The sequence below is a fragment of the Stenella coeruleoalba genome, assembly GCF_951394435.1.
Source record: "Stenella coeruleoalba genome assembly, chromosome: 9".
NCBI lineage: Eukaryota > Metazoa > Chordata > Mammalia > Artiodactyla > Delphinidae > Stenella > Stenella coeruleoalba.
In genome coordinates, this window is record NC_137155.1 from 6,504,338 (window position 1) to 6,527,842 (window position 23,505).

The following is a 23,505-nucleotide window of genomic DNA, read 5'->3' on the forward strand; positions in this document are numbered from 1 at the left end:
GGGTTTAAAGGGGCAGAGGCACTCTAAACTAAAGCCACTTTATGAGAATTGTGCTGTTGAATGTAATGTTTGCACTGAATTTTATTTTTATGATTAAGTGAGCATTTTCTAATATCAACTTTAAACATTTTTCAGGGAAAAATAATACAGTAATGCGCTATGATGTATAACACTGGGTGTTTTTCTCCCCTTTTCTCTGTGTTTGAGCAAAACCAAAATTATTTCCCAAAGAAAATCTTTTGGAAAAATGATTCAAGAAGCTTTAAAATTTCACATCGTTTGATCCACTGATTATACTTCTAGGAATAGTTATAGTGGAACAATCAGACATGCAGAGTTACAGATAGGAATATTTTCCAAGTGTTATTAATAATATGGAGAAATTGGATATAACTCAGAGTCCAAAAATAGGGGCCTCCTGAAGAAGTTAGGGTGTTTCCTTTAGGTGGAATATTACACAGCCGCTAAGATCACAGTTTGGCAGACTATAGCATAGTTTGAGGAAATGCTCATGATAAAATGTTTATGGGTAAAAGTCAGGGTCTATATCTATCTATCTATACATATATATATAGGCATGTTTTTTAATAGATAATTAGAACATTGCCAGAAAAGGGAAGATAAGAATAGGCAGAAACCGATTTAGTAAAATGTTAGACCGATCATCAGGAGTATTGCAGCCCTGAAAATCCTGGGCAAAACTGTACACACTTTCTCAAAGATTATTAAACAAATAAATACAAAGTATCAGTTTTTCATCCAAATTATAATATCACCATCAGAAACAATCAACACAAAATACCGGCAACAATTAATTCTACACACAGAAAAAACGTTTGTTAGAGACTTTGTAAAACTGACAGAAGAATCTTGTAAAATCCGGAAGTTTTGACTTAGTAGAAATAAGCGACAGTAGGGAAACGCTGAATTTCTAGATTTTTGTCACAAGGAATCAATTCCTTTTAAAATGTGGTAAATAAACTTTACCATGACCAATTTTACTAAAAGTTTATTCCCAAACTGACTGAAAAGGGTTAGCTAGTTTTATTTTATTTTATTTGTAGACCCTAGAATGGCAGGACCCGTCCTCCACACCTTTGCTTTCCCTGGAGAGCTGGCAGGAGCTCAGAGAGGAACATTCACAGGGCAAACCTGAGGAGAATGGAGCTGGGGGAGCGGTCAGGGTGCCCCGCCTAGGCAGGAGCCCCATAGCACAGGATGAAGCCGAGGAAGCCCCACCTCCAAGGAACCACAAGGGCTTGGACAAGCGGCAAATGACGGTGACTAGTGTGACCTGCAAACCAATGGGCTCTTCCTTAATGGTCTGGAAGGACCTGGATTCTTTGTGCTTCTCTAGTAGAAGGGACATCTGTGCTGGTTACACTCTATTCCTCCCCAGCTCTAACCCCTCAATCCATCCCCCCCGGCCTTCTGCTCTGGGCCTCAGGAGGCTGACCCTTATGGGCATGATTCCTTGTGCTCTCTCACCTTCTGGCTTCCTGAAGCATTTGGCCGGTGGAAGGGCACTGACTAAAGGTCAGAAACGGGGAGGAGAGAGAAGTCAGAATATGCTTTCCTGAGAACGCAACAGAAGTTGAGAGAACTAATCCAAGTATCTTCTGCAATGATTTTATGTACCTTGGGCCAAATCAGAGTGTTGAGTCAAGTGAGTCCTTCCAGGAAACCATGGAACTAGTGGATGATGACGGGGCATCACCCACTTGATTAGAGAGAAAGAACAGTCTTGGCATGAAAGAAGAATTGCAAATGACAAAAAAGCAAGTTTTGGGCTTCCCTGGTGGCGCGGTGGTTGAGAGTCCGCCTGCCGATGCAGGGGACACGGGTTCGTGCCCCAGTCTGGGAAGATCCCACATGCCGCGGAGCGGCTGGGCCCGTGAGCCATGGCCGCTGAGCCTGCGCATCCGGAGCCTGTGCTCTGCAACGGGAGACGCCACAACAGTGAGAGGCCCGCGTACCGCAAAAAAAAAAAAAAAAAAAAAGCAAGTTTTACCTGCCCAGTGTAACAACATAGATGAATGCAGGTAGAATGAGGGTTTATTATTCTCAATTACAAGTAAACTTTCAGGGATCAAGGAATATGAAGATAATTTGTTCCTCCAGTTACAACTATAGTTGGGGGTCCAACAAGACAAAAATATACAAGCTTATAAAAATATGGAAGTTACCAAAGATTGGAGCCAATCTTCTAGTATTCTTAGATACTTCTGGGAGGAAGAATATTGCCTGCACACTTTGCTTGGACCCATCTTTTGAGTATTCTTTTATCTGCGAAGATTGGGGCAGTGGTCCTTGGGACAACAGATCAAGTGGGATTTTTCCAGTTGCCCCAGAATTAGTGACTAAAGTCCAATTCCTAGGACAGAAATGTGCTGAGTATCCCCACTATAGTCAAGGTCATCTATAGCCTACCCCCGTCCCGAACTAAAAAGGAGACCTGTAGCTTCCACCTGCCTCACCAGAGGAGGAGTGGGTGTGGGCAGGTCCCTGAGTTACCTTGTGATCCGGCCCAGCATTCATGATGAGAGGCTTCTCTCTTCTGCTTCTACAGAGAAGCAGGAAGTTCTTCTCCCCTACCTATCCCCACCCAGAGCCCAGAGAGGAAGGAGGTGCTAGAAGAATTATTTAGGGGAATTAGGAGTGCCTGAATAATAGATTGGCCTCTCTGGAGCAGAGAGGTCACGGCGTGAGGTCGGAGTGCCCAGCTGCACCATGGCCTACTGCCAGCAGGAAGGGAAGGATTGAATCATAGTTGTGACCAAAGAAGACCATGAATCTCGGAGCTGGTGGCCGATGACCCCAAAGATCCGTACGAGGAGCACGGACTGATCCTGCCCCACGGAGACATCAACTGGAACTGCCCGTGCCTTGGGGGCGGCAGCACAGAGGATGTCAAGGGGTCGGACTGTGTAGACCAGGTCCGGGCCATGCAGGAATGCATGCAGAAGTACCCGGACCCCTATCCCCAGGAGGAGGAGAAGCCAGCGGGTCGATTAAAGGAATCGGCTGCCTCTGAGGCCATGGCAACCAAAGAAGAGGAGGGGTCCAGCTAAGGAAGGCGCGGGGCGCTGGGCGCATGAATCTCTCCAAGAAATTGTCTTTCCCTCTGTTGTTCTGAGCGCTGTAATGTACAAACTACCTTACCGAGCTGATCAGGGGTCTTGGCCCCTTGACGTATACACTGAGAAATGGGTTGCATGTATGTGTGTCTCACATAACCTATCAGCGAATGTAGCTGCCCCTTTGGAATTCTCTTTGAAATGATGTGCTGAATAATCTCAGCAAGCAAAAATCTTTATCTGGGGGTGTCTCTTGTGAGCGAGCTGATCTATTCTGATCCATTGTATCCCTTTTAGTAGATTTTATACCTACTTGGAAAGTGAAATAGAACAAACATCTTCCTTTAAAAATGCTGGAGGGGGGCCATTCCTTGTAGAAGAGGCGGGATGATCAGGCCTGGAGGATGTGACGAAGCACTATGCTTCCTTGCTTTTTTTTTTTTGCCGTACGCGGGCCTCTCACTGCTGCGGCCTCTCCCGTTGCGGAGCACAGGCTCCGGACGCGCAGGCTCAGCGGCCATGGCTCACGGGCCCAGCCGCTCCGCGGCATGCGGGATCCTCCCGGACCGGGGCACGAACCCGCGTCCCCTGCATCGGCAGGCGGACTCTCCACCACTGCGCCACCAGGGAAGCCCTCTGCTTCTTTTCTGATATATTTTGGTTTCCAGTTTGCATTGAGCTCCAGGTTTTCTACGTTTGGAAAACAGAGCTTTGGACCCTCTGAGGGACTCCCTTTGTAAGTGAAGAGAAAGGTTGTTTTTTCCTGTTCTTTTTATTCCAAAAGCCCTGGTTTGGGGTCTCTGTTCACACTGGCTCTGTCTCAGCCTGTTCAGATGCAATGTTCTTGAGAGGTGGGGACCTAATCATTACCAAAGTAGCACCCGAGAGAGGAAACGGTGTCAATTAAAAGAAAAACCTGGGCTTCCCTGGTGGCGCAGTGGTTGAGAGTCCGCCTGCCGATGCAGGGGACACGGGTTCGAGCCCTGGTCCGGGAGGATCCCACATGCCGCGGAGCAACTAGGGCCTGTGCGCCACAACTACTGAGCCTGCGCGTCTGGAGCCTGTGCTGCGCAACAAGAGAGGCCGCGATAGTGAGAGGCCCGCGCACCACGATGAAGAGTGGCCCCCGCTCACCACAACTAGAGAAAGCCCTCGCACAGAAACGAAGACCCAACACAGCCAAAAATAAATTAATTAATTCATCAATTAAAAGAAAAAGCTGATTTAAAAAAAGATTGGCTTCTCTCTCCCCCGTAGATGCCCCCCATGCCAGCAAGATGAGAGGGACCCACTGCGGGATGTGCCAGAGAAGCAAAGGGAGTTACTCCTCCACCCAGCCCAGATCTCTGAAGCTCTTGGAGACATGAAGGGGGGATAAGGCATTCCAGTGTGGAGCTTAGATGCTGGGGGAGACAGGAGCCTTCGGGTCACCCAGGCACAGGACAAGAGATAGCAAGCCCTGCCCTGAACAGATGCTATAGACCTGGACTGTTGGTGCGGCTAATGGGACACACGGTTGCCCCCTTTTGAGGGAATACTCTGTGATAAAGGGTAGGTCAGGGTGAAGCTGAGCGCTGCCCCCTCCCAAATCAAACACACACACCATCTACACAGAGAAAGGCATAGCAGAGAAGCCACCGGCGTCAGATCGAAACAATCCAAGCCAGGGTAGGTCCAGAAGGGAAAGGGGATCAAGGCGCAGGTGCAGCCACACTCCCATCCCAGCCCTTGAGCCACAGTCTCTATAGAGACGATGGTGGGGATGCACATCAGATGCCACCGGACCAGATTTCATTTAGTTTTTTAAAATAAATTTTTAAGTGAAATGCGCATATAGAAAGTGCTTTAATTATAATTAAATTATAATCAATTATTAAAATTAAATTATAAGATTACAGCTCAATGAACCATCACCAAGTTGAACACAACCCTAGATGTAAAGACTGAACATCACTGAAGACACAGGCACCCCTCATGCCCCTCGCTGTCAATGTCCCCTCCACGCAGGCAACCACTGTCCTGACTTCTAACAACAGAGATGAGTTCTGACTGTTTTTAAACTTTACCGAAATGGAACTTATACAGTGGGTTGCCTTTTGACTCTGGCTCCTTTGGTTCAGTGTTATGTTTCTGAGATGCATCCAAGTTGTGTGTGAAGCCATTCATTTATTTTTATTGCTATATAGCATTCCATTGCATGGTGTATTCCTTTCCTGAGCTGCTGTAACAAATTAGCACAAACACAGTGGCTTACAATAGAAATTTATTCTCTCATGTTTCTGGAGCCAGAAGTCCAAAGATAGTATCACTGAGCCTTAGTCAAGGTGTCAGCAGAGCTGCACTTTTTCTGTCTTATAAGAGAGATCCATCCCTTGCCTTTCCCAGCTTCTGGTGGCGGCCGGCATTCCTGGACTAGGGGCCACATCACTCAGTCTCTGCTTCCTGGGTCACACTACCTTCTCTTCTGTGTATGTGAGATCTCCTTCTGTTTCCCTCTTAATAAGGTTACATCTGATTGTATTGGTGGTGGTAACAATAAACTTTACATTAATGTGATCCATGATAGCCAAACTATAACTCTTCTTTTGCATCTTTCCTTATTAATCTGTTTGGGTTCTATTGGACTTTCTCACTATCAACCTGGTGCTAGGAGGAGGGTGAATGTTATATTCAACAGGACCAAGTACAGATGGAACCAATCTTAGTTAATCAATTCTTTTTAAGAACTGAAGCCTCCACTAGTGATATGAATTCTGGGTAGATATAATTTACTAAAAATAATAAGAAAAGAACATAGAGAGATTTTTTGCCCAATCAGATAGAATTCCATGATATTCATATTGCCAGAGAAATAATACAGGACTAGAAGAAATAACCAAGATGAGTCACCCCTACCCTTGCCAATTCTTTCCCTGACAGATGGAGAGATAAAAGATCTAAAACTGTGTATATAGTAAGAATTAACAGTCTAAAATGTAGTCACTTGTAGGAATATTATATCAATGATCATTTGAAAAGAACACATCAAGCATTTTGCTTATGGGACCCCAACTGGCTTCCCCCAGAAGGAGCTTGGATTTGAGAAGCCACGCAAAGTATTTCCTCCCCCTCACTCCACCCTCCACCCTTCTTTTCTCTTTTTTCCTTCTTGCTCTTTCCCCTTGCTCCCTCCTTCCTTCTCCTTTCTTCCTTCCTTCCTTTCTTCTTTCTTTCTCTTTCCCTTTCTTCTTTCCTTTCTTATTTCTTTCTTTTCTTTCTTTCTTTCCAATAGAAAGTATTTTATTGTTCTATTTTATAGCCCTATATTTAAATTTCAGTCAAGATGTTACCCTAACCCTAGAAAGGAATATAAAGAAAAGTAAATGTGGGACCTCCCTGGTGACGCAGTGGTTAAGAATCCACCTGCCAATGCAGGGGACACAGGTTCGAGCCCTAGTCCGGGAAGATCCCACATGCTGCGGAGCAACTAAGCCTGTGTGCCACAACTACTGAGCCTGCACTCTAGAGCCCACGTGCCACAACTACTGAAGCCCGCACACCTAGAGCCTGTGCTCCGCAACAAAGAGAAAACACTGCAATGAGAAGCCCGTGCCCCTGCTCGCTGCAACTAGAGAAAGCCCGCACGTAGCAAGGAAGACCCAACACAGCCAAAAGTAAAGGTAATTCTTAAGTCTCGTTATTTCCAAAGGTCTCTTAGCTAAATAAGAACCTTTAACATACCCATGTCAGTAAAGAAACTATAATCATGTCATTTTTTGTAAAGATGCTCTCTCTTCTAACCCAAGTTCTTCTCAGCAGGAGAGTTCCTCAATATAATCAGTAATAAAGAACGCTCTCTTCTTCCCTGGGCAAGTCTTCAGAAGCACCCTGTGGTCAAGGTGCCACTCTCTGGACCGAGACCTACACAGATCCATGCTGATTCCCGGAGCTGAGCATGGAGAGCAATGGAGAAGGAGGGGACTGGAAGGGTCAGACAAAGTAAGAGATTCAGAGACAAAGCAGGGATGCGTGAAAGTAGAAAGAAGCCAGTGACTTTGGTACAGTGTGTAGTCCACACTTTCTCAGCAGCACCACAGGCAGACACATAAAGGCATGACTCCTAATTTCAGGGTTAGCAGAAAAGATATCATTTAGTTCCAAGACTTCAACTCATAGTTTCTTTGGGATTCTCTAGCGCTTCATATCCTCCTTTTCCGGGACAGTGTCCCTGGGCTCCTAGACATGGCCCCAGCACAGCACAGCTCTACAGAACTAGGTGTATTCTAAGATGTGCTCCTACGGATGTCTCAGGCACAATACAGTGTGAGTGGCGCCGCCCAAAGCTGGGCAGTGCCGTGTACTGTCACATGATCACCTTGTTACTGAACTCAAGTTCAGCTGCTTGCCACTCAAAACCCAATAGTCAAGACGCATGTGTCAATAGGAAGGAAAGGTGCTTTAATCAGAAAAGCTGGCAATCTGGGGAGAAGGTGGACTCACGTCCCAAGGCCAACTCCAAAGATTCTGCTCAGCCATTATAATGTTTGAAGGGACAGAATGAGGGGAAGAATCTCAGTGAATCATCGAGGCAGGAGGTTGGGTTCTGCATCCTTCTCCATTGTGTGCAGACTGGCTGACTCTCTCTTCATATGTTATCTTGTCTGCGTGATCTGCCTGCAGGATTACTAAGAGGGTCTCTTGAGGGTAGAGAGCTAGTCATTCTTTACTGAATTCTTCATTCTTACTTCTTATCTAGGAAAAGAATCAACAGGTTAATTAGGTTCTTTCAAGGTTAGAAGGGAACAGAAATGGGAAAACAGGAAAGGGGCAAAAGAGCTGCTTTCAACTTTAGTGAATGGCCAGTGGCCGTTAATATCTTATTATTTGTTACTCATAAAAACAAACAGAAACAACTAAACCTCTCATAATGATGTGATAAAATAAGTTCTGATAGGTCATACAGTGGGATACTATGCAGCCAATAAAATCATGTTATAGGAGATATTTAAGGACAGAGGTAAACATTCATGATTTATTGCTAAAGAAAAACATAAAATATATACAGGAGTTCTGGCTTCTATAATGGGGGAACGATTTCACCAAACTATCTGCAGGAGGTCAAATCCTCCCGCAGATAACACTGATAAAACCTGAAAAAAAAAAAAAAGAGTTAGGGGCTTCCCTGGTGGCACAGTGGTTGAGAGTCCGCCTGCCGATGCAGGGGACATGGGTTCGTGCCCCAGTCCAGGAAGATCCCACTTGCTGCGGAGTGGCTGGGCCCGTGAGCCATGGCCGCTGAGCCTGCGCGTCCGGTGCCTGTGCTCCGCAACGGGAGAGGCCACAATGGTGAGAGGCCCGCATACCGCAAAAAAAAATAATAATAATAAAGAGTTAAAAAGACAACAGTGTGGTCCATCAACAGAGGAATGGATAAAGAGGATATGGAACATATATACAATGGAATATTACTCAGCCATAAAAAAGAACAAAATAATGCCATTTGCAGCAATATGGATGGACCTAGAAATTGTCATACTGAGTGAAGTAAGTCAGACACAGAAAGACAAATATCATGTGGTATCACTTATATATGGAATCTAAAAAAAAGGGGAAAAGTGAACTTATTTACAAAACAGAAGTAGAGTCACAGATGTAGAAAACAAACTATGGTTACCAGGGGATAAGGGTGGGGAGGGATAAACTGGGAGACTAGGATTATATATACACACTACTATATATAAAATAGATAACTAATCAGAACCTGCTGTATAGCATGGGAACTCTACTCGATACTCTGTAATGGCTTATATGGGGAAAGAATCTAAACAAAAATAAAGAGTGGATATATGTATATGTATAACTGATCCACTTTGCTATACACCTGAAACGAACGCACATTGTAAATCAACTATACTCCAATAAAAATTTTTAAAAAGGCCACAGTGTGTGTATACTTGAGCATGACCAAAAGCAGGCAGAAACCGGAGTGGAGTCAGTCCTTGAAAGTCAGGGAGCCTAATGGGCAAGATTTGTGATTATGCAGCTGTTGGCCTGAAGCAACCTGGAGAGCTCCCCAGGCCATAGGCTGCTCAAGGCGGCTTGAAGTGTCAGATGACAAAATTTGAGGCCGGCAGAGCAGATGGAAAGTTTGGGAAGAAATCCTGGAAGGGAAGGAGACGCAGAGTGGCTAAACCCCAAAATCTGACTATAAACTCTGCCCAGATTCTTGGCTGACCTGCTAAACTACACATGCATGGGGATGTTACCAAACCAAACTTGGGTCTGCTCAGCCTTGCCCAGTAAAGCCAGTCTCCTGACACGGGGTTATGGTGAAGGAAAGTGCAGCCTTTATTGTAAGGTGCCACACACGTAGTAGTCCGGGACAGCTAGAGCTCAAAAACCCCGAGCTCCCCAATGGGTTTCAGTAAAGCACTTTTAAAAGCCAGGTGAGGAAGGGGTCGCAGGGTAAGTGATCAGCTCGTGCACAATTCTCTGATTGGTTCATGGTGAGGTAAAAGGGTGGTGTCACAGAGGTTCACATTATCAGTCCTCAGGCTCTAGGAGACCTGGGGGCTATGTGCTCATGGTCGTCTCGTCATTAACGTCTTCCATTTGGTGGGTTTTTTTCACATCTGTAAAGCAACTCAGGAAATGTGTATCAGATACTATTATCTAGGTACTTCAGAGAGGAGCTAAAGCAGAGGATATGGGGGAGAGGTCTGTCCCAGGAAGGCCCCGTAGGGTCGTGCTCCATCACAGGGAGACTTCAGTGGTCCCAGCAAAAAGGAACAGCTGAAAACTAAAAGAACGGTTAGCTATTTCAGCTGCTGTCCACTGCAGGGGAAACAGTTTGAAGTTCTTTTTTTATTCTATTAATTTCTTTAAAAGAAAGATGAACACTGTGTTTGGATGTTTATGACGTATATACATGACATATATCTATAATAACACAAACGATAGGACATGTAACTGAACTATATATCTTTTTTTGTTTGTTTGCTGTTGTTTTTATTTTATTGTGGAAAAAACACTTAACATGAGATCTACCCTCTTAACAAATTTTAAAGTGCACAGTAGATTACTGTAGAGTATCGGTACAATGTGGTACAACAGAGCTTATTCATCTTGGGTCACTGAAACTTTATACCCATTTCTCTCTCCCCCAGTCTCTGGTAGCCACCATTCTTCTTTTCAATTCTCTGTATTTGACTATTTTATTCAAGCCCCACTTTTAAATTGAGTTGGTTTTTTTTGTTTGGTTGGTTTTTGTTTGGTTGGTTGGTTTTTGTTTGTTTGTTTGTTTCACTGTTGTGCTGTAGGAGTTCCTTGTACATTTTGTAGATTAACTCCTTATCAGATATGGTTTGCAAATATTTTCTCCCAACCCTTAGGTTGCCTTTTTACTCTAGTGATTTTTTCCTTTGCTGTGCAGAAGCTTTTTAGTTCAATGTAGCCCTGCTTGTTTATTTTTGTTGTTTGTGCTTTTGGTGTCATATTTGTGAAATCACTGTCAAGATCAATGTCATGAAGCTTTTTCCCTATGTGTTCTCTAAGGAGTTTTACAGTTTGGGTCTTATGTTTAAGTCTTAAATCCATTTTGAGTAGATTTTTGTGTATGGTATATCAATGAAAAAAAGTTCCTTCCCATATCAGTAAACAAAGGATCAAATCAAGCCATCACATTACAGCCCGCCCTGCGGTGAGCCCTAAGGGAACTCAGGGTAGAAACAGGATGCCCACCATCAAGTAGTCAGTCACTGCAGCCACCCCCTGACTTGCACCCTGAAGAGACTCAGGATGAGAAAGCACACGACACTGGCCCCAGATAGCTGAGGTGCAGAACAAAGGGATGATGTCAGTGAGCCCAGACTCTTGCATCTTCCCGCACATAGAAAAGCACTAAATTCCTAAACATGAGATGTCTGGTTTTCTTTCATTAACAGTAATCTTTTGATGTCCTGACTACCTGGTCTTTGTTGCAAAAACTCCTCTGTGTCCCGGTTTCCCCCTTACCTCTTCGGGGCAGTCCCTCAGAGCGATCTGAGAGGCTGTGTCCCGAGCTTAAATCCTCAGTTTTGTCCACCAAATAAAACATAATTCTCAACTTTTAGCTTGTGCATTTTTTTCAGTCAACAGGTTTATAAGGGTCCAATTTCATTCTTTTGGTTATAGATACCCAGTCTTCCCATCACCATTTCTGGAAGAGAAATTGTATATCCCTGTGTATTCTTTTTGTTTCTCATATTTTATTTTCTTTCTTTTTTCATTGAAGTATAGTTGATGTACAATATTTTATAAGTTGCAGGTGCACAATATAGTGATTCACAATTTTTAAAGGCTATACTCCATTTACATTATTTAAAAATATTGGCTTTAGGGCTTCCCTGGTGTCGCAGTGGTTGAGAGTCCACCTGCCGATGCAGGGGGCACGGGTTCGTGCCCCGGTCTGGGAGGATCCCACGTGCCGCGGAGCGGCTGGGCCCGTGAGCCACGGCCTCTGAGCCTGCGCATCGGAGCCTGTGCTCCGCAACAGGAGAGGCCACAACAGTGAGAGGCCCGAGTGCCGCAAAAAAAAAAAACTATTGGCTGTAATCCCCATGTTGTACTCTTGTGTATTCTTGACCCCCTTTTGAAGAAGAGTTGACCATGCAATTGACTGTGACAGTCACAGGGGTGAACATGGTGTTCCTTCTTCTCTACTAACATTATTTCTGAAGTTGGGGGAGGTGATGAAATAAAATTTACATTTTAAGGCAAGACAAGAAAATTTAAGCATACAATTCTCTCTGTTTGGGCCTCCTCCCTCCCCCTTTAAGGTGCAGTGTGTATCTGCGTTATACATTAACCAGACCTCCTCAAAAGTGGGAGCACCTGCTCGATGGTAAAGATCAATTGTTTTCCTTTCTTCTGATGCTAGCAATGGAACGTCTTAAAAGGTTAGTGTTCTTTCCCAGGTCTGTAAGGGGTCATGGTGACCTGCTGCTCACTTTGACCATGATTACCTGGACTAGTGTGTCTTTGGTGAATTTTATGTAAAATATAAGTATGTCATTTTTATGTACGATCCGTTGTCTTGAAAATGTGTTTGACTGGGCCCTCAACTTCTAACAGGCGGGACAGTTCCCAGGTTATAATCCTCAATTTCAAAATTCTCAATTTTTCCTTCTTAGCTTGATGATGAATTGAGTTTTCATTGACAAATACATACAGGAGGGTGTATAGGTCCCAAGGCAAATAATGTTTTGCAGGGCCATTATTTACACAAACAATTTGAATCACCCCAAGTCAGTGTATCAGCCCCATTCTGAGGCCTAATCATTCTCCAGACCACTCTCCTAGAACCTGGGTCCAGCCAGGGGGACCCCAGGGAATCTCCCGAGGCACAAGTCCCAGAGCTTCTGGGGCATCTGGTTTGTACCCTGCAGGGAGCGAGTGCTCCGAAGAAAAGAAATGGGAACGGACCCTTGTATGTCCTGCCAGGGCCTGGGGCACCCCACCCAGAAGGCACAGCCAGTCTTCAAGAATCCTGGGCAGAGGAAAGGAACTTGGAAAATTCCAAGGAAGGGCCTAGGGTGTATTATGCCATCTCTCTCCTCTTCTCTTTATCCTTCTCTTTCTTCCTCTGGTCACCGTACTAAGTCTTATGGGGACCATATCAGAGCACATTTGAGGGATGCCGTGTAATGTCACTCCCAAAGCCTTTCTTTGGCCAATAATCAATAAAAAATCTGTGTCCCAGCATACAGCCTAGGTGTCTTGAGTTTCTCCACCTCGCCTGGTGCAGGTGAGCACAGTCCTGCCACCCAGCTGTGTTGGTGGAGAGTTGGATCATGGCACTCTTCTGCCTGGGTATTGGCTATCAGTGCCTCAACTGTTTTTTGTGTATAACAGCTTTATTGAGATATAATTCATACAGCATATAATTCACTCATTGGAAGTGTATGATTCAATGGTTTTAGTATATCACAGAGTTGTGCAATTGATTGTATCACCACAATCAATTTTAGACCATTTTCATCACCACAAAAAAAACCCTCCATATCTCCTAACCATCACTTCCTAATCCCCTCTCCCCTCAGCCCCAGGAAACCACTCATCTATTTTCTGTCTTTATAGATTAGCCTATTCTGGACAGTTTATATAGCACAAGATGTAGAGTAGGAGGGGGATCTTTCCATGCCATTATCTGCTAAGGAGATCGGGTAGCTAGCTAGTAAGCCAGCTCTTTCCTTATGAATGGCAGGGCTGTCCCAAATGAAGTCCAGTTTGCATTAGGAGAGGCCTATTTCTTTGCATGGAGAAGAGCTAAGGATATAATTAGCTAGATGGAGGCAGAGCAGCCACCTGAGTAGAAAAGGTATCTTGTAGTACTCGTTACTGAAAAATCCTGTCTTTTTTCCTGGAAAGAACTTACTCTGCAACTGCTCTATGCACCAGGTAGGCCAGGTTCCCCTAGCTTATGAAGAACTTCTTGTGAACAGTTGGAAGTCGCAGTTCACTGGCTCATTACCTGCAAACACCCCGCCACCAAATATTTATGGGAATCTTTATAGTGCGTCTCCTCTGTTCTAGGGGGAGTCTGCTCCTCCGGCACTGCAACTGCTTCGCGGGGCACCACGCTGCCTTTGCCTCCCTCATGAGCTGTGCCTGGTCTGGAGGAAGGAAGGGGAAGTGCACAGTTATCCATGAAGCCCATCCTTCCTTCCAGTGTTTTGTAAAGCACTGTTATTAATCAAAATGCAGAGGCATAGCCGCATAACACAGGGATATCAGCTTGGTGCTTTGTGACCGCCTGGAGGGGTGGGATAGGGAGGGTGGGAGGGAGGGAGACGCAAGAGGGAAGAGATATGGGAACATATGTATATGTATAACTGATTCACTTTGTTATAAAGCAGAAACTAACACACCATTGTAAAGCAATTATACCCCAATAAAGATGTTAAAAAAATAAAAATAAAAAATAAAATAAAATAAAATGCAGAGGCATGGGTCTTCCCAGTTTTGCTCAGAGAGCAATTCAAAGATATAGATATATAGATAGATTTGATTTGAAAACTCTCGTGGGAATAGAGATTATCCTTGTACTTGAGTGCCAGGAAGAAAAATTTAATCATTACAGCGTAAGAAAAACTTGAAATCAGTTCTGTCAGTAGAGAATTTTATAGATCGTGATATAGAAGTATGTCTAATTCTTATTTTTAAAAAGTCAAATAACTGCATGTTTAGTAAACTGTTATACGCAGGGTGCAGTTAGTAAGAACCATGTCTCAAATGCAGTCTAAATTACTTATAGTTTACCTGTTTTCAGTTTCAGTTAAATTATTAACGTGTCCCTTCATTTCATTTTTTACTTGAACCCCTGCAATGTAACATCTAGGCAATAAATTTTGGAACAGACGTACAGTTTGTACTTACAGGAAACGTAAAATTCTGTAGAACTGACGTAATATAAAACTACGTTGTATTGCTAAATTAGAAGTTCATTCCTCAGTATTGCTCATTTAAATGTACAAATAACATCCTTATGTAATAAATTCATCATTTCCTGTGGGAGGGCGGGAAATGATGACATTCTCTTTTCTGAGAACCAATCCGGGTTGAGCTGGGGATGAGCCCCTGCCCCGCATTGTTCTAAGAATTCCACCACGTCTGCAACTGAGGCTTTGTTCCTGGGCCCTATGGTTGCACCTGGCCCTCAGAGGGTAAAGGAAGACACATTCCTTGCAAATAGACTGTGCTGGGGCTGACTGCATGTCCCCAGACCTTCTCAGAGACGGCTGAGCTGAGTCAACCTTTCTGTCTCATACTTTGGGGCATTCCAGATGAGCTCGTGCTGAGAGCCTGTGGCCACTTCAGTGCTGTCTGCTCCTTCTTAGCCTTTCCTGCGATCTAACCAACTGCTGGGTTCACCCTTGCCTTCTTATCTATCTGTTAGTCTAGAACAACTTAAATCGTCCCACAGATTCCTGCAGAGATCTAGAAATCAAATTAGATATTTTGAGCAGTCATGATAGATTTTGATCTGATGTAGAAAGAGAGCGTGAAATTGCCCATTTTGACTCAAAGATTTTCAAAGATCGCCACGCCCTCCTCTGGTGAGAGCACTGAAGCATCCCCACGAGAGCAGTGGCCCTGTTCTCAGCACCCACAGGCACTGCCACAGAGGACCGGTGCTGAGAGCTGCCACAGGGGCAGGAGCAGAGAAAGATGCCCTCCAATCCACCACCACTTCTTCCTGCAAATGCTTGCAAAACCCAACATTGGTTACAATCTAGATTGTTCCTGGTTTCTACAGCTATCCTGGACGCGCTAACATCCAGCTTACTTTTTTTTTTTTTTCAGCTTACGTTTTAGATTTTGGCACAAGCTTTAAATCTATCGATACATCCGTGACTACACACGCAATTTGGGACAGGATCTCCTAACTCTCCTTTTACGTGTTGGATGACACCTAGCCTTTCTTTGATCATAATTTTCCAATCACAAATTGAGCTCCACAAAGCAAGAAATTATACAAATGACATCAAAATACATTAGTGTCGTAGGGAGACCTAGTAAAAAAGACTACAGGAAGTGGCAAACACGAGCAGGTGAGGGTGCAGCTCTTTGCGGTGCTTACCTGCACATTGTACGGCTTTGAATCATGTCCCTGAAGTGAAATGTGCCTGATGAAACGGCTGGCTGAAGGCAGTGGTTCTCAAATGTCCGGCCTCAGAATCCCTTTACACTTTACAATTTATTGAGGACCCCAAATAATTTCTGTATGGGCAATATCTATCAATACGTACCAAATTAGAAATTCAAACTGAAAACATTTTAATATTTATTCATTTGTCAATATATTAACGTAAACTACATGCTACAGATTAAATAAACATATTTTTATGAAAGATAACTATTTTCAAAACCAAAATAACAGATATGGGGATATATGTATAGCTGATTCACTGTTAAAAAGCAGAAACTAACACACCATGGTAAAGCAATTGTACTCCAATAAAGATGTTAAAAAAAATAACATGCATGAGAAAAGGGGCATTGTTTTATATTTTTGCAAATCGTTTCACCTGGCTGCTTTTCTACTTAATCCGCTATGACATCACGTATCATGTTGCCTCTGGAAAACCCCACGGTACACTCATGAGAGATGGTAGTTCACGAGTACTCCTCTCGCACATGACTCCAGCTGTCTGCACAGGCCCACTCGTGCTCTGTGTCCCGTGCACGTGTATGAGTGACATGTCTGACTACCAGAGCACCAGTTACCATTGCTGCTGGGACAGCTGCAGTTGGTTATCTAGCTTACAAAAGATTTTATGTTAAAGATCATTGCAGCCTTTCATATCCAGAAAAACAACCCTGATCTGTACTCCTGCCATTGTTGGAGGTCCAAAAGGTTTCCATTCTGTAACGGATTTCACACAAAACACAACAAAAATGAGACAGGCTGGGACCTGGGACCCTCTGCTGCAGGGCTGCCGTGCTTGCACCTGGACAATCGGCTCCTAGAGCAACAAAATACAAAGAAACTATATGGGACTAAAAATAACTGTGTGCACGTGCAGTTGGGGCAAATTCTGGACAAAAGATACAAAAGACCAAAGAAAGCCCAACTGCCACTTCTGAAGAGCTGGCAGCAAAAGCAGGGTGTCAGGAGCAAAAGCAGGGCACTGCACGTGCCCCCTGCACTCAACACCCCCTAAGGGGTGAGCAAACAACCTAAGCCGCCCCTCTGGCCCGACCCCTCCCTGGACACACCCCTGCCCTCACCCCATATAAGGAAACAGCTTGCACCTCAGAGCCCCCCACTTCCCAACCCCTCAGGAAGCAAGCAGGGAAACCTGTTACTTGTTCTCCCTCCTGCTGCAGCAGGGGCCCCAATAAAGCCTTGACCGGCCTCTAGTCAATTTCTATTGTCTGGGGAAGGCCACGAACCTTGGTCGGTATCAAAAAGACTGGAGACAACGTGGGACCTCTGATCACTAAGAGATAAGAAATCTGAATGAAGAGTTTTGATGCCGCAAATCCATTTGTCATGATGTTACTTGATTGTCTAATTAGAATGACTACCCCTTCTGTCTAACGCACCTCCCTAGGTTCTAGATGTGGTATACTGTGAACTGCAGCGTTCATATCCACATTACTTACTTGTTGAACTGGCCTGGTGAACATTTGTTTAAATTTTAAAAAAAAGGAAAAGGGAGAAACCCACCTTATGGCCTGTGTGTTATTTTGGTCTTGTAAGGATCTGTTTCTTCACATTTAAAATAATGACATTAAGATATAATAGTTTATGTTAAAGTTAACATATTAAATTATTCTCAAAATCAAAACACCAAAAACTAGTGTTGGCTTCAGAGCCACCCTAAAGGGTCTCTGATCACACTTTGAGAACTGCCAGCTTAAGGGATCAAATTGGTCTTAAATCAGGGCTGTAGATCATACACAGGTCCTGTATATGGACTGCAGCTGGAAGGAACCGTCTTATGTATCAACAGAGAAAGGGGGTAAAGCAAACCCCTCCCCTATACCCCTGGGCTTGTTTCTTTCCCCAACTAGCTAACAACTTGGACCCTGACGGATGGACAAAGTGTGGGGAAATCTCAGAGGGGAATGCAGTGAAAGACAAAGGGAGTTTGCTGGTCTGCCTGCTGGGACTTCCCCTTGTACCATCCAAAGGAAAAGCCTTCTTAATGAAAGGCTGGGCAGCTCTGGCAATGGGACCAGAGGACTCACTGGTAGCTGAGGAACATGGGCAAATCTAAAGCCTGTCAGATGACAAACGGAAGGATAAATATAATCAAAAGAAAAACACTTAATAAATCAAAAACAAACAAAGCCTCAGGCCTGCATGTGTCATCAACAAATGTTCCTTCCCCTGACCCCCTGCCAACAGGCATGCCATCTGGAAGTTTCTCAGCCATGCAGCCCTCTGCACTCCCTCAGGAAAACCTGCCGTGACAGGGAGAAGTCTCACTCCCTGGGCCCTTTCAGAGTTCCCAACCTTGAGTGGTGCCCTAGGTTTCAGCCAGGGAACACAGAGGCGCCCCTCTCCCAGTTAGATTCCTTTGAGAGAAAGCACAGGTCAATTGCAAATTGTCCTTACCACTCCTGGGATTTGTTTTGGATGGGCATTTAGCTAATCCTTGTACTGTCCATCTCACTTACATAGAAGGGTTGGGGAGGATGCCCTCCCTGTCTAAGAATTTGGTTTGGCCTAAAATAATGAAAATGTTGTAATTCAAGGCACTGGCCGAGTCTTTGTACTACTAAAGAGTGTACACCAGAGGAGGATGGTCCTGAGGTTTGAAAGGGAGAACGGATCCCCATACCTCCTGCATTAAGATGCTTCTTGGAGACAAGAAGGTGAGGAAAGGAGACAGTCACTTCTTGAAAAATAGTGTAATCAGTAAGTGAAATCTCCGCTGAGGACAGGAACCTGCAGATCGGACGGCGTTTAGGAAAACTTGCCAATTCCTTAAACTGGGTTTAGCTATTTCGGTCTTTGAACATACCGGTTGTCCTTAGGACAAGTTTGTGTACTTGCCAACAGTTGTCCATGGTTATGCCCAAGATTTTAAGAAGAATGAGAAAACCTGCCTTTACCTGGCACAGGTTGTGGACGCAATGTTGCCCTGCCATTTCAGTAAACGAGGAATGGTCTGACCATCAAGCCCTCAGCCAGTGCGGCTGTTCCCAATGGTGCACCCTGAGGGGATTCAGGATGGAGACAAGCAGGATACTGGCCCCAGACAGTTAAGATGCCAACCAATGGAATACTGTCAATGAGCCTAAAATCATTAATCTGCGATGTCTGGGGTTTGTGTGTGTGTGTGTGTGATTAGCAGTAATCTTTTCATATTCAACAACAGGGTTTGTTTTGTTTTGTTTTTTTCAGCAAACTCCTATATATGCTAGCTCCTAGGTTACCTCTTTGGAACAGTTCCTCAGAGCTATCTGAGGGGCTGCCATCCCAGGCTATAGCCCCCAGTAAGGCCACCGAATAAAACATAATTCTCAACTTTTAGGTTGTGCTTTTTTTTTTCAGTCAACGGGGGTAGAGAGAGATCAAAGGTCACCAGACTTAACATATAGCCAGCAGTGGAGGCTTCTGCTGCACCGACCTGCGGTGTTAGGGTCTACATAACGCAGGCTTTGGGAGACGTCTGCTGTGGGTTATTCTGTGTAGTAAAGTCCCTGAGGTGGGAGAAGGATGGCTCCTAAGACAGGTCAGCCTCAGTGGTTAGGGTGTCACCGTGTGGACTTGCGTTGTAACAAAGTAGCTTCAACCGAGGAGGTCAACGGAAGGCCTGGAGCAGCAATCTCGGTTCACGATAGTAAACAAAGAATTGCAAACTATGACGTTAAGCTTAAGCACAAAGCAAAGTTTATTTAAGCATAGGTACACTCTCAGAGAGGGAGAGAGAGAAAGAGAGAGAGAGCGGGCTGTTTCAGAGAAGTGAAGGAAGCCCAAAGCAAAGTTCATCGAAGCAAAGGTAGAGACAGAGAGAGAGAGAAAGAGAGAGAGGGAGGGAGGGAGGGAGGGAGGGAAGGAGAGAGAGAGAGAGCTGTTTCTGCGAATTGAAAGCAGCATTCCTGTACCGGCTTAAGAGTGCTTTTTTTTTTTTTAATTTTTAAAATTTATTTATTTATTTAAGAGCGCTTTTAAGGAGCATTTTGCAGGGAGGCGGGGGTGAGCGACAGGGGATCATTATTTGATTGACAGTCCCGAGCTATTGAACAAGTTTACTGCTGTGCATGCTCTCACCCTTGAATCGCTAAGAAACGCCCACTGGGGGGCGGGGGGCAAAACCACCTGTAGATTTTATTATAATTATGGTATAATGAGTTCGGGTTCACTATAGGTTATATGCCTGTGTGGTCTGGGCATGCGCAGCCCAGGGAAGTCCCCCTCGTATCACTGTGCCTCTCTTTATCAGGATAAGTTGCTCACCACACGACCATAGTTTCGCCCGTTCTGGGGGGGTCAGGGGAGAGTCCCCAGAAGGCTGGGTGTTTGACTCGATTTTTCCTTGTCTTTCTCGCCACTGTCACCTCCTTGCTGCTAATGTCTGACTAACTACCTAACAAGGGGACTGAATTTCCTATATGGTAAAAGTATCAGAATTCAGGAGCAGTTAGAAAATGTCCTTGACTGAGGGTGGGAGAACGATGGACCCCGGTACAAACGAATGAAGCAGAAGAGTAGAGCGGGCCCCTCAAGGCATCCCGTTATATCAGTTCTGTTTCCTCTAAGGATATATATTTATGCTAACCCCTTTATAATGATTTTTTCCAACAGTGGAATTTCCCATGGTCATCCTATAGGTAGGGGCTGTTTCATATGTGCATCCTTGTACAGTTGGGGGAGACAACAGGACAGACAGGAGTGGGAAGCCAGGCCACAGAGGCAGGAGGATGGAGCCTTTCCAGTGCTTGGTACTGTTTTCCTCTATCACGTCACTTTTTGATATATTAATGTATACCTTGCTTGGTTTCAGAAAAGTACCCACATCATGCTAAGCTATGCTTACTTTTCTCACCCACTAACTTGGAATCCCGAGGGTAGAAACTATCTTTTGTCATCACCTAGTACCATCTGGCATTCAACGATTAAATGGAAAAAAAAAAAAGGAATAATATATTTCCCTCAAGGAGGAGAAATCATTATATCTATTTAGTTTCAAATAATTAAAGAAGCAAGAAGAACAAAGCGAACCAATAAAGGCTGCTAACTATGTTGTGATTACATAAATGCAGATGTACTTGCTTGTGTCCTTTTATTATTATCCATGTTATGCTCCTGGGCAATTAAACTAATATTGGACGAGCCTGGGGGGGGCGGTCAATGAAATATTTAGGTGATTAAGGATGCTTTCACATTACATGCTGCTACCAAAGATACCCGTTTATTCAAAACAAAGGGACTTAAAACCTAAAAGGAAAAAAAAAAAAGGCGGTGGCTCCTCCTCCAGACCCCCCTCCCCCCCGACGGCGGGATGACTGGGAGGGACAGCGCCCTCCCCGGAGACGCTGCCCTTGCGGCGCCGCTGGCCGGAGCCTTCTCCTCGGAGGGGACCCCGCTACCGCGGCGCTCCGGTGACTGCGAACCGCCGCAGCCTCCCCGAGGGCACGTCTAGAGCCGGGCCGGGGCGGGGCGCCCGCCGCCTTCCTTAGGGCTTGCCTGAGACCCGTCCGCGGCCGGGCCCGAGCGCCTCGGAGGAGGCTTGTCCCCGCTCGCTCGCCGTACCGCGCGGCCCCGCGGAGGGCAGGGCGCGCGGCCGACATGGGCGAGACCATGTCCCGGAGGCTTAAGTTGCAGTTGGGCGGGGACGCGGATATGGAAGAGCGGGCGTTCCCCAACCCCTTCCCGGACTACGAGGCCGCCGCCGCTGTGCCGGCCGAGGAGCCGCCACGTGCTCGCTCCCAGCTCACTCCCGACGAGCTGGGCCTCCCCTTCCACAGCGATGGGAAGGTGAGTCGGCGACCGGCGGCCGGATTCGGGCCGCGCCAGGCGTTGGGGGAGGGGAGCGCCGGCGGTGGTAGCGTCCACCCGCTGCCCCCTCGCCGCGCGGAAGTCACCCACCCGCGCCGCGCGCTGCTCCTGGGTCAAGGCCCTGGGTTCCGCCGCTGGGCGGTCCGGGGCCGGCGAGCTCCCAGCGCGCGGGCTTCGAGCTGCGGTCCTTCCCGGGCGATGTGGCCCTGGAAGGCTGTGGAGCTCTGCGTTGTTAGCCGCTTTCTTCCTGGTAGGCGCCTCCTGGCCCCTCGTGCCTTTGAAATACGCTTTTTCGGGGCTCTCGGAAGTGCGGGCCAGGTCTTCGGGGTCTGTTGAGGTGCAGATGTGTTTACCATCGAGGGCCCGCCCCCAGAGCTGTAAAGCGTACTCGCTGACCGCCTGTTGGCACTATCCCTGGGGCCGAGGTTATCGTCAGCCCTGGCCTCCGGTCCCCTGCTCTTGGAATGTAGGGCTTGGGAACAGCAACCAAAAGGCCTTGTTTCTACACAGTAGCGTCACTGTAATGGGTCTGCTATGTGCGCCCAGGAGTCGGAAATGGAATACGTGTGAACAAGCTAACTCGGTAGGGGGAAGGTGGACGGAAAGGAATACGTGAATATCGGCACAGCTGTTCTCGTTTTGGTAAAGCCGCGCGTTCACTGGTTAGGTTCCTGTGTTTCCACTGATCTCTGTTCCAACTCCCACTTTACCTCCCTGGCTCCCCATGTATTTTGTGTTTGAAAAGGCATTAGTTCGCCCCAATGAAGGCAATTTTGAAAGAGCTATTATTGGTCTGAACATGGAATCTTAGGCAAGTGACTTCTCTAAACTCGCTTTTCTTGTATGTAATTCAAATCTGGAGAACAATTCCTAACTTACAGGGATGTTAGTGATTGAATTAAAGTATATCAAGCGGTCTGTCAAACTGCCTTACGTGGTACCTGGTAAAGCCCCCAATAAATGCATCCTCATTCTTCCCCTGGAAAAGTCAGTGCTCGTGGTTTAGAATTCATATGTCAGCACTGATTTTTTCTCTGGATTTCTTCTGTTTTCACATATATTTCTGTTTTGTTTGTGACTTGGTGTTTAAATCCTTTGTAGTAAAAATAAGTCTCTGGCAAACATTTGAAAAATCTGTCACTCATACATATTATCAGTTGCTGTCTCAATATTATCCTTAGAGTAAGGAGGCTACTGCAGTTTAAAGATAAGTGAAAGGAACCACTATTTGAGTCTCCCTGAGAACAGTAAAGAGGTGAGAACAGTTGAGTTTCATTTTCTACCTCAGAGAAGGAGATAAACACTGGTTCTGAAATTACATGTTTTTCTTTCTAACCTTTTATATCCAGTAAACATAATGTTGACGTCAACTACACACCAAACGGGCTTATGTAAAAGAAAATTAAGCCACAAATAACGAATGGGGCTTGTGATATCTCCATGCAATTAAACAATTAAAATAAGTCAGGGTGGGGGACCCAGGCCAGTGGTCGTTGTTATATGCTAAAGGAAAGGGGAAGAGTTTTTTCATGTTCTTGAACATGAAAATGAGAGCACATTAAAGGGAGAGAGGAATTTCTGATTTTGAAAGGTGGATATGAAATGGAGCAGGACCCTGTGGTCCGCACCGCGGCCCCCCGCCCATGTCCTCAGCCCACCTTTCGTCTGTAGAAAAACTGCAGGCAAAGAATAAGTTGAATTAGAGAAGTGAGAAAATGCAGAAGCAAAGGAAAGCAATCAAACAGGACAAAATAATAGTAGTTTAGTCATGAAGCAAAGTGAAGGACCTTTAGTTCCTCCTCAGGGGCTGTAGATAGTATTCTGGGCCGTGTCCTTTGAGCTGTTTTGTAGAGATGGAAAGCCCCACCAGGTGGAAGAAGTGAACTACATGATGACCAGACTGTAGCCATGACATCACCTGCCACAATTCTGAGAACTGGCCTCAAAGAAATC

At 45.4% G+C, this 23,505-nt stretch overlaps 1 protein-coding gene across 3 annotated transcripts in view; it reads left to right on the top strand.

Moving 5' to 3' along the window:
- The first annotated feature begins 20,884 nt into the window (after nucleotides 1–20,884).
- LANCL2 (LanC like glutathione S-transferase 2) overlaps nucleotides 20,885–23,505 on the top strand; it is a 55,674-nt gene continuing 53,053 nt past the window's right edge. For 2 of the 3 annotated variants that reach the window (XM_079931697.1, XM_079931698.1), the window contains exon 1: nucleotides 20,885–21,531. In XM_079931697.1, the coding sequence (XP_079787823.1) occupies nucleotides 21,343–21,531 (189 nt within the window). In that variant the 5' untranslated portion in view covers nucleotides 20,885–21,342. The remainder of the gene's footprint in view (nucleotides 21,532–23,505) is intronic. The other variant, XM_079931699.1, reaches the window with a different exon arrangement.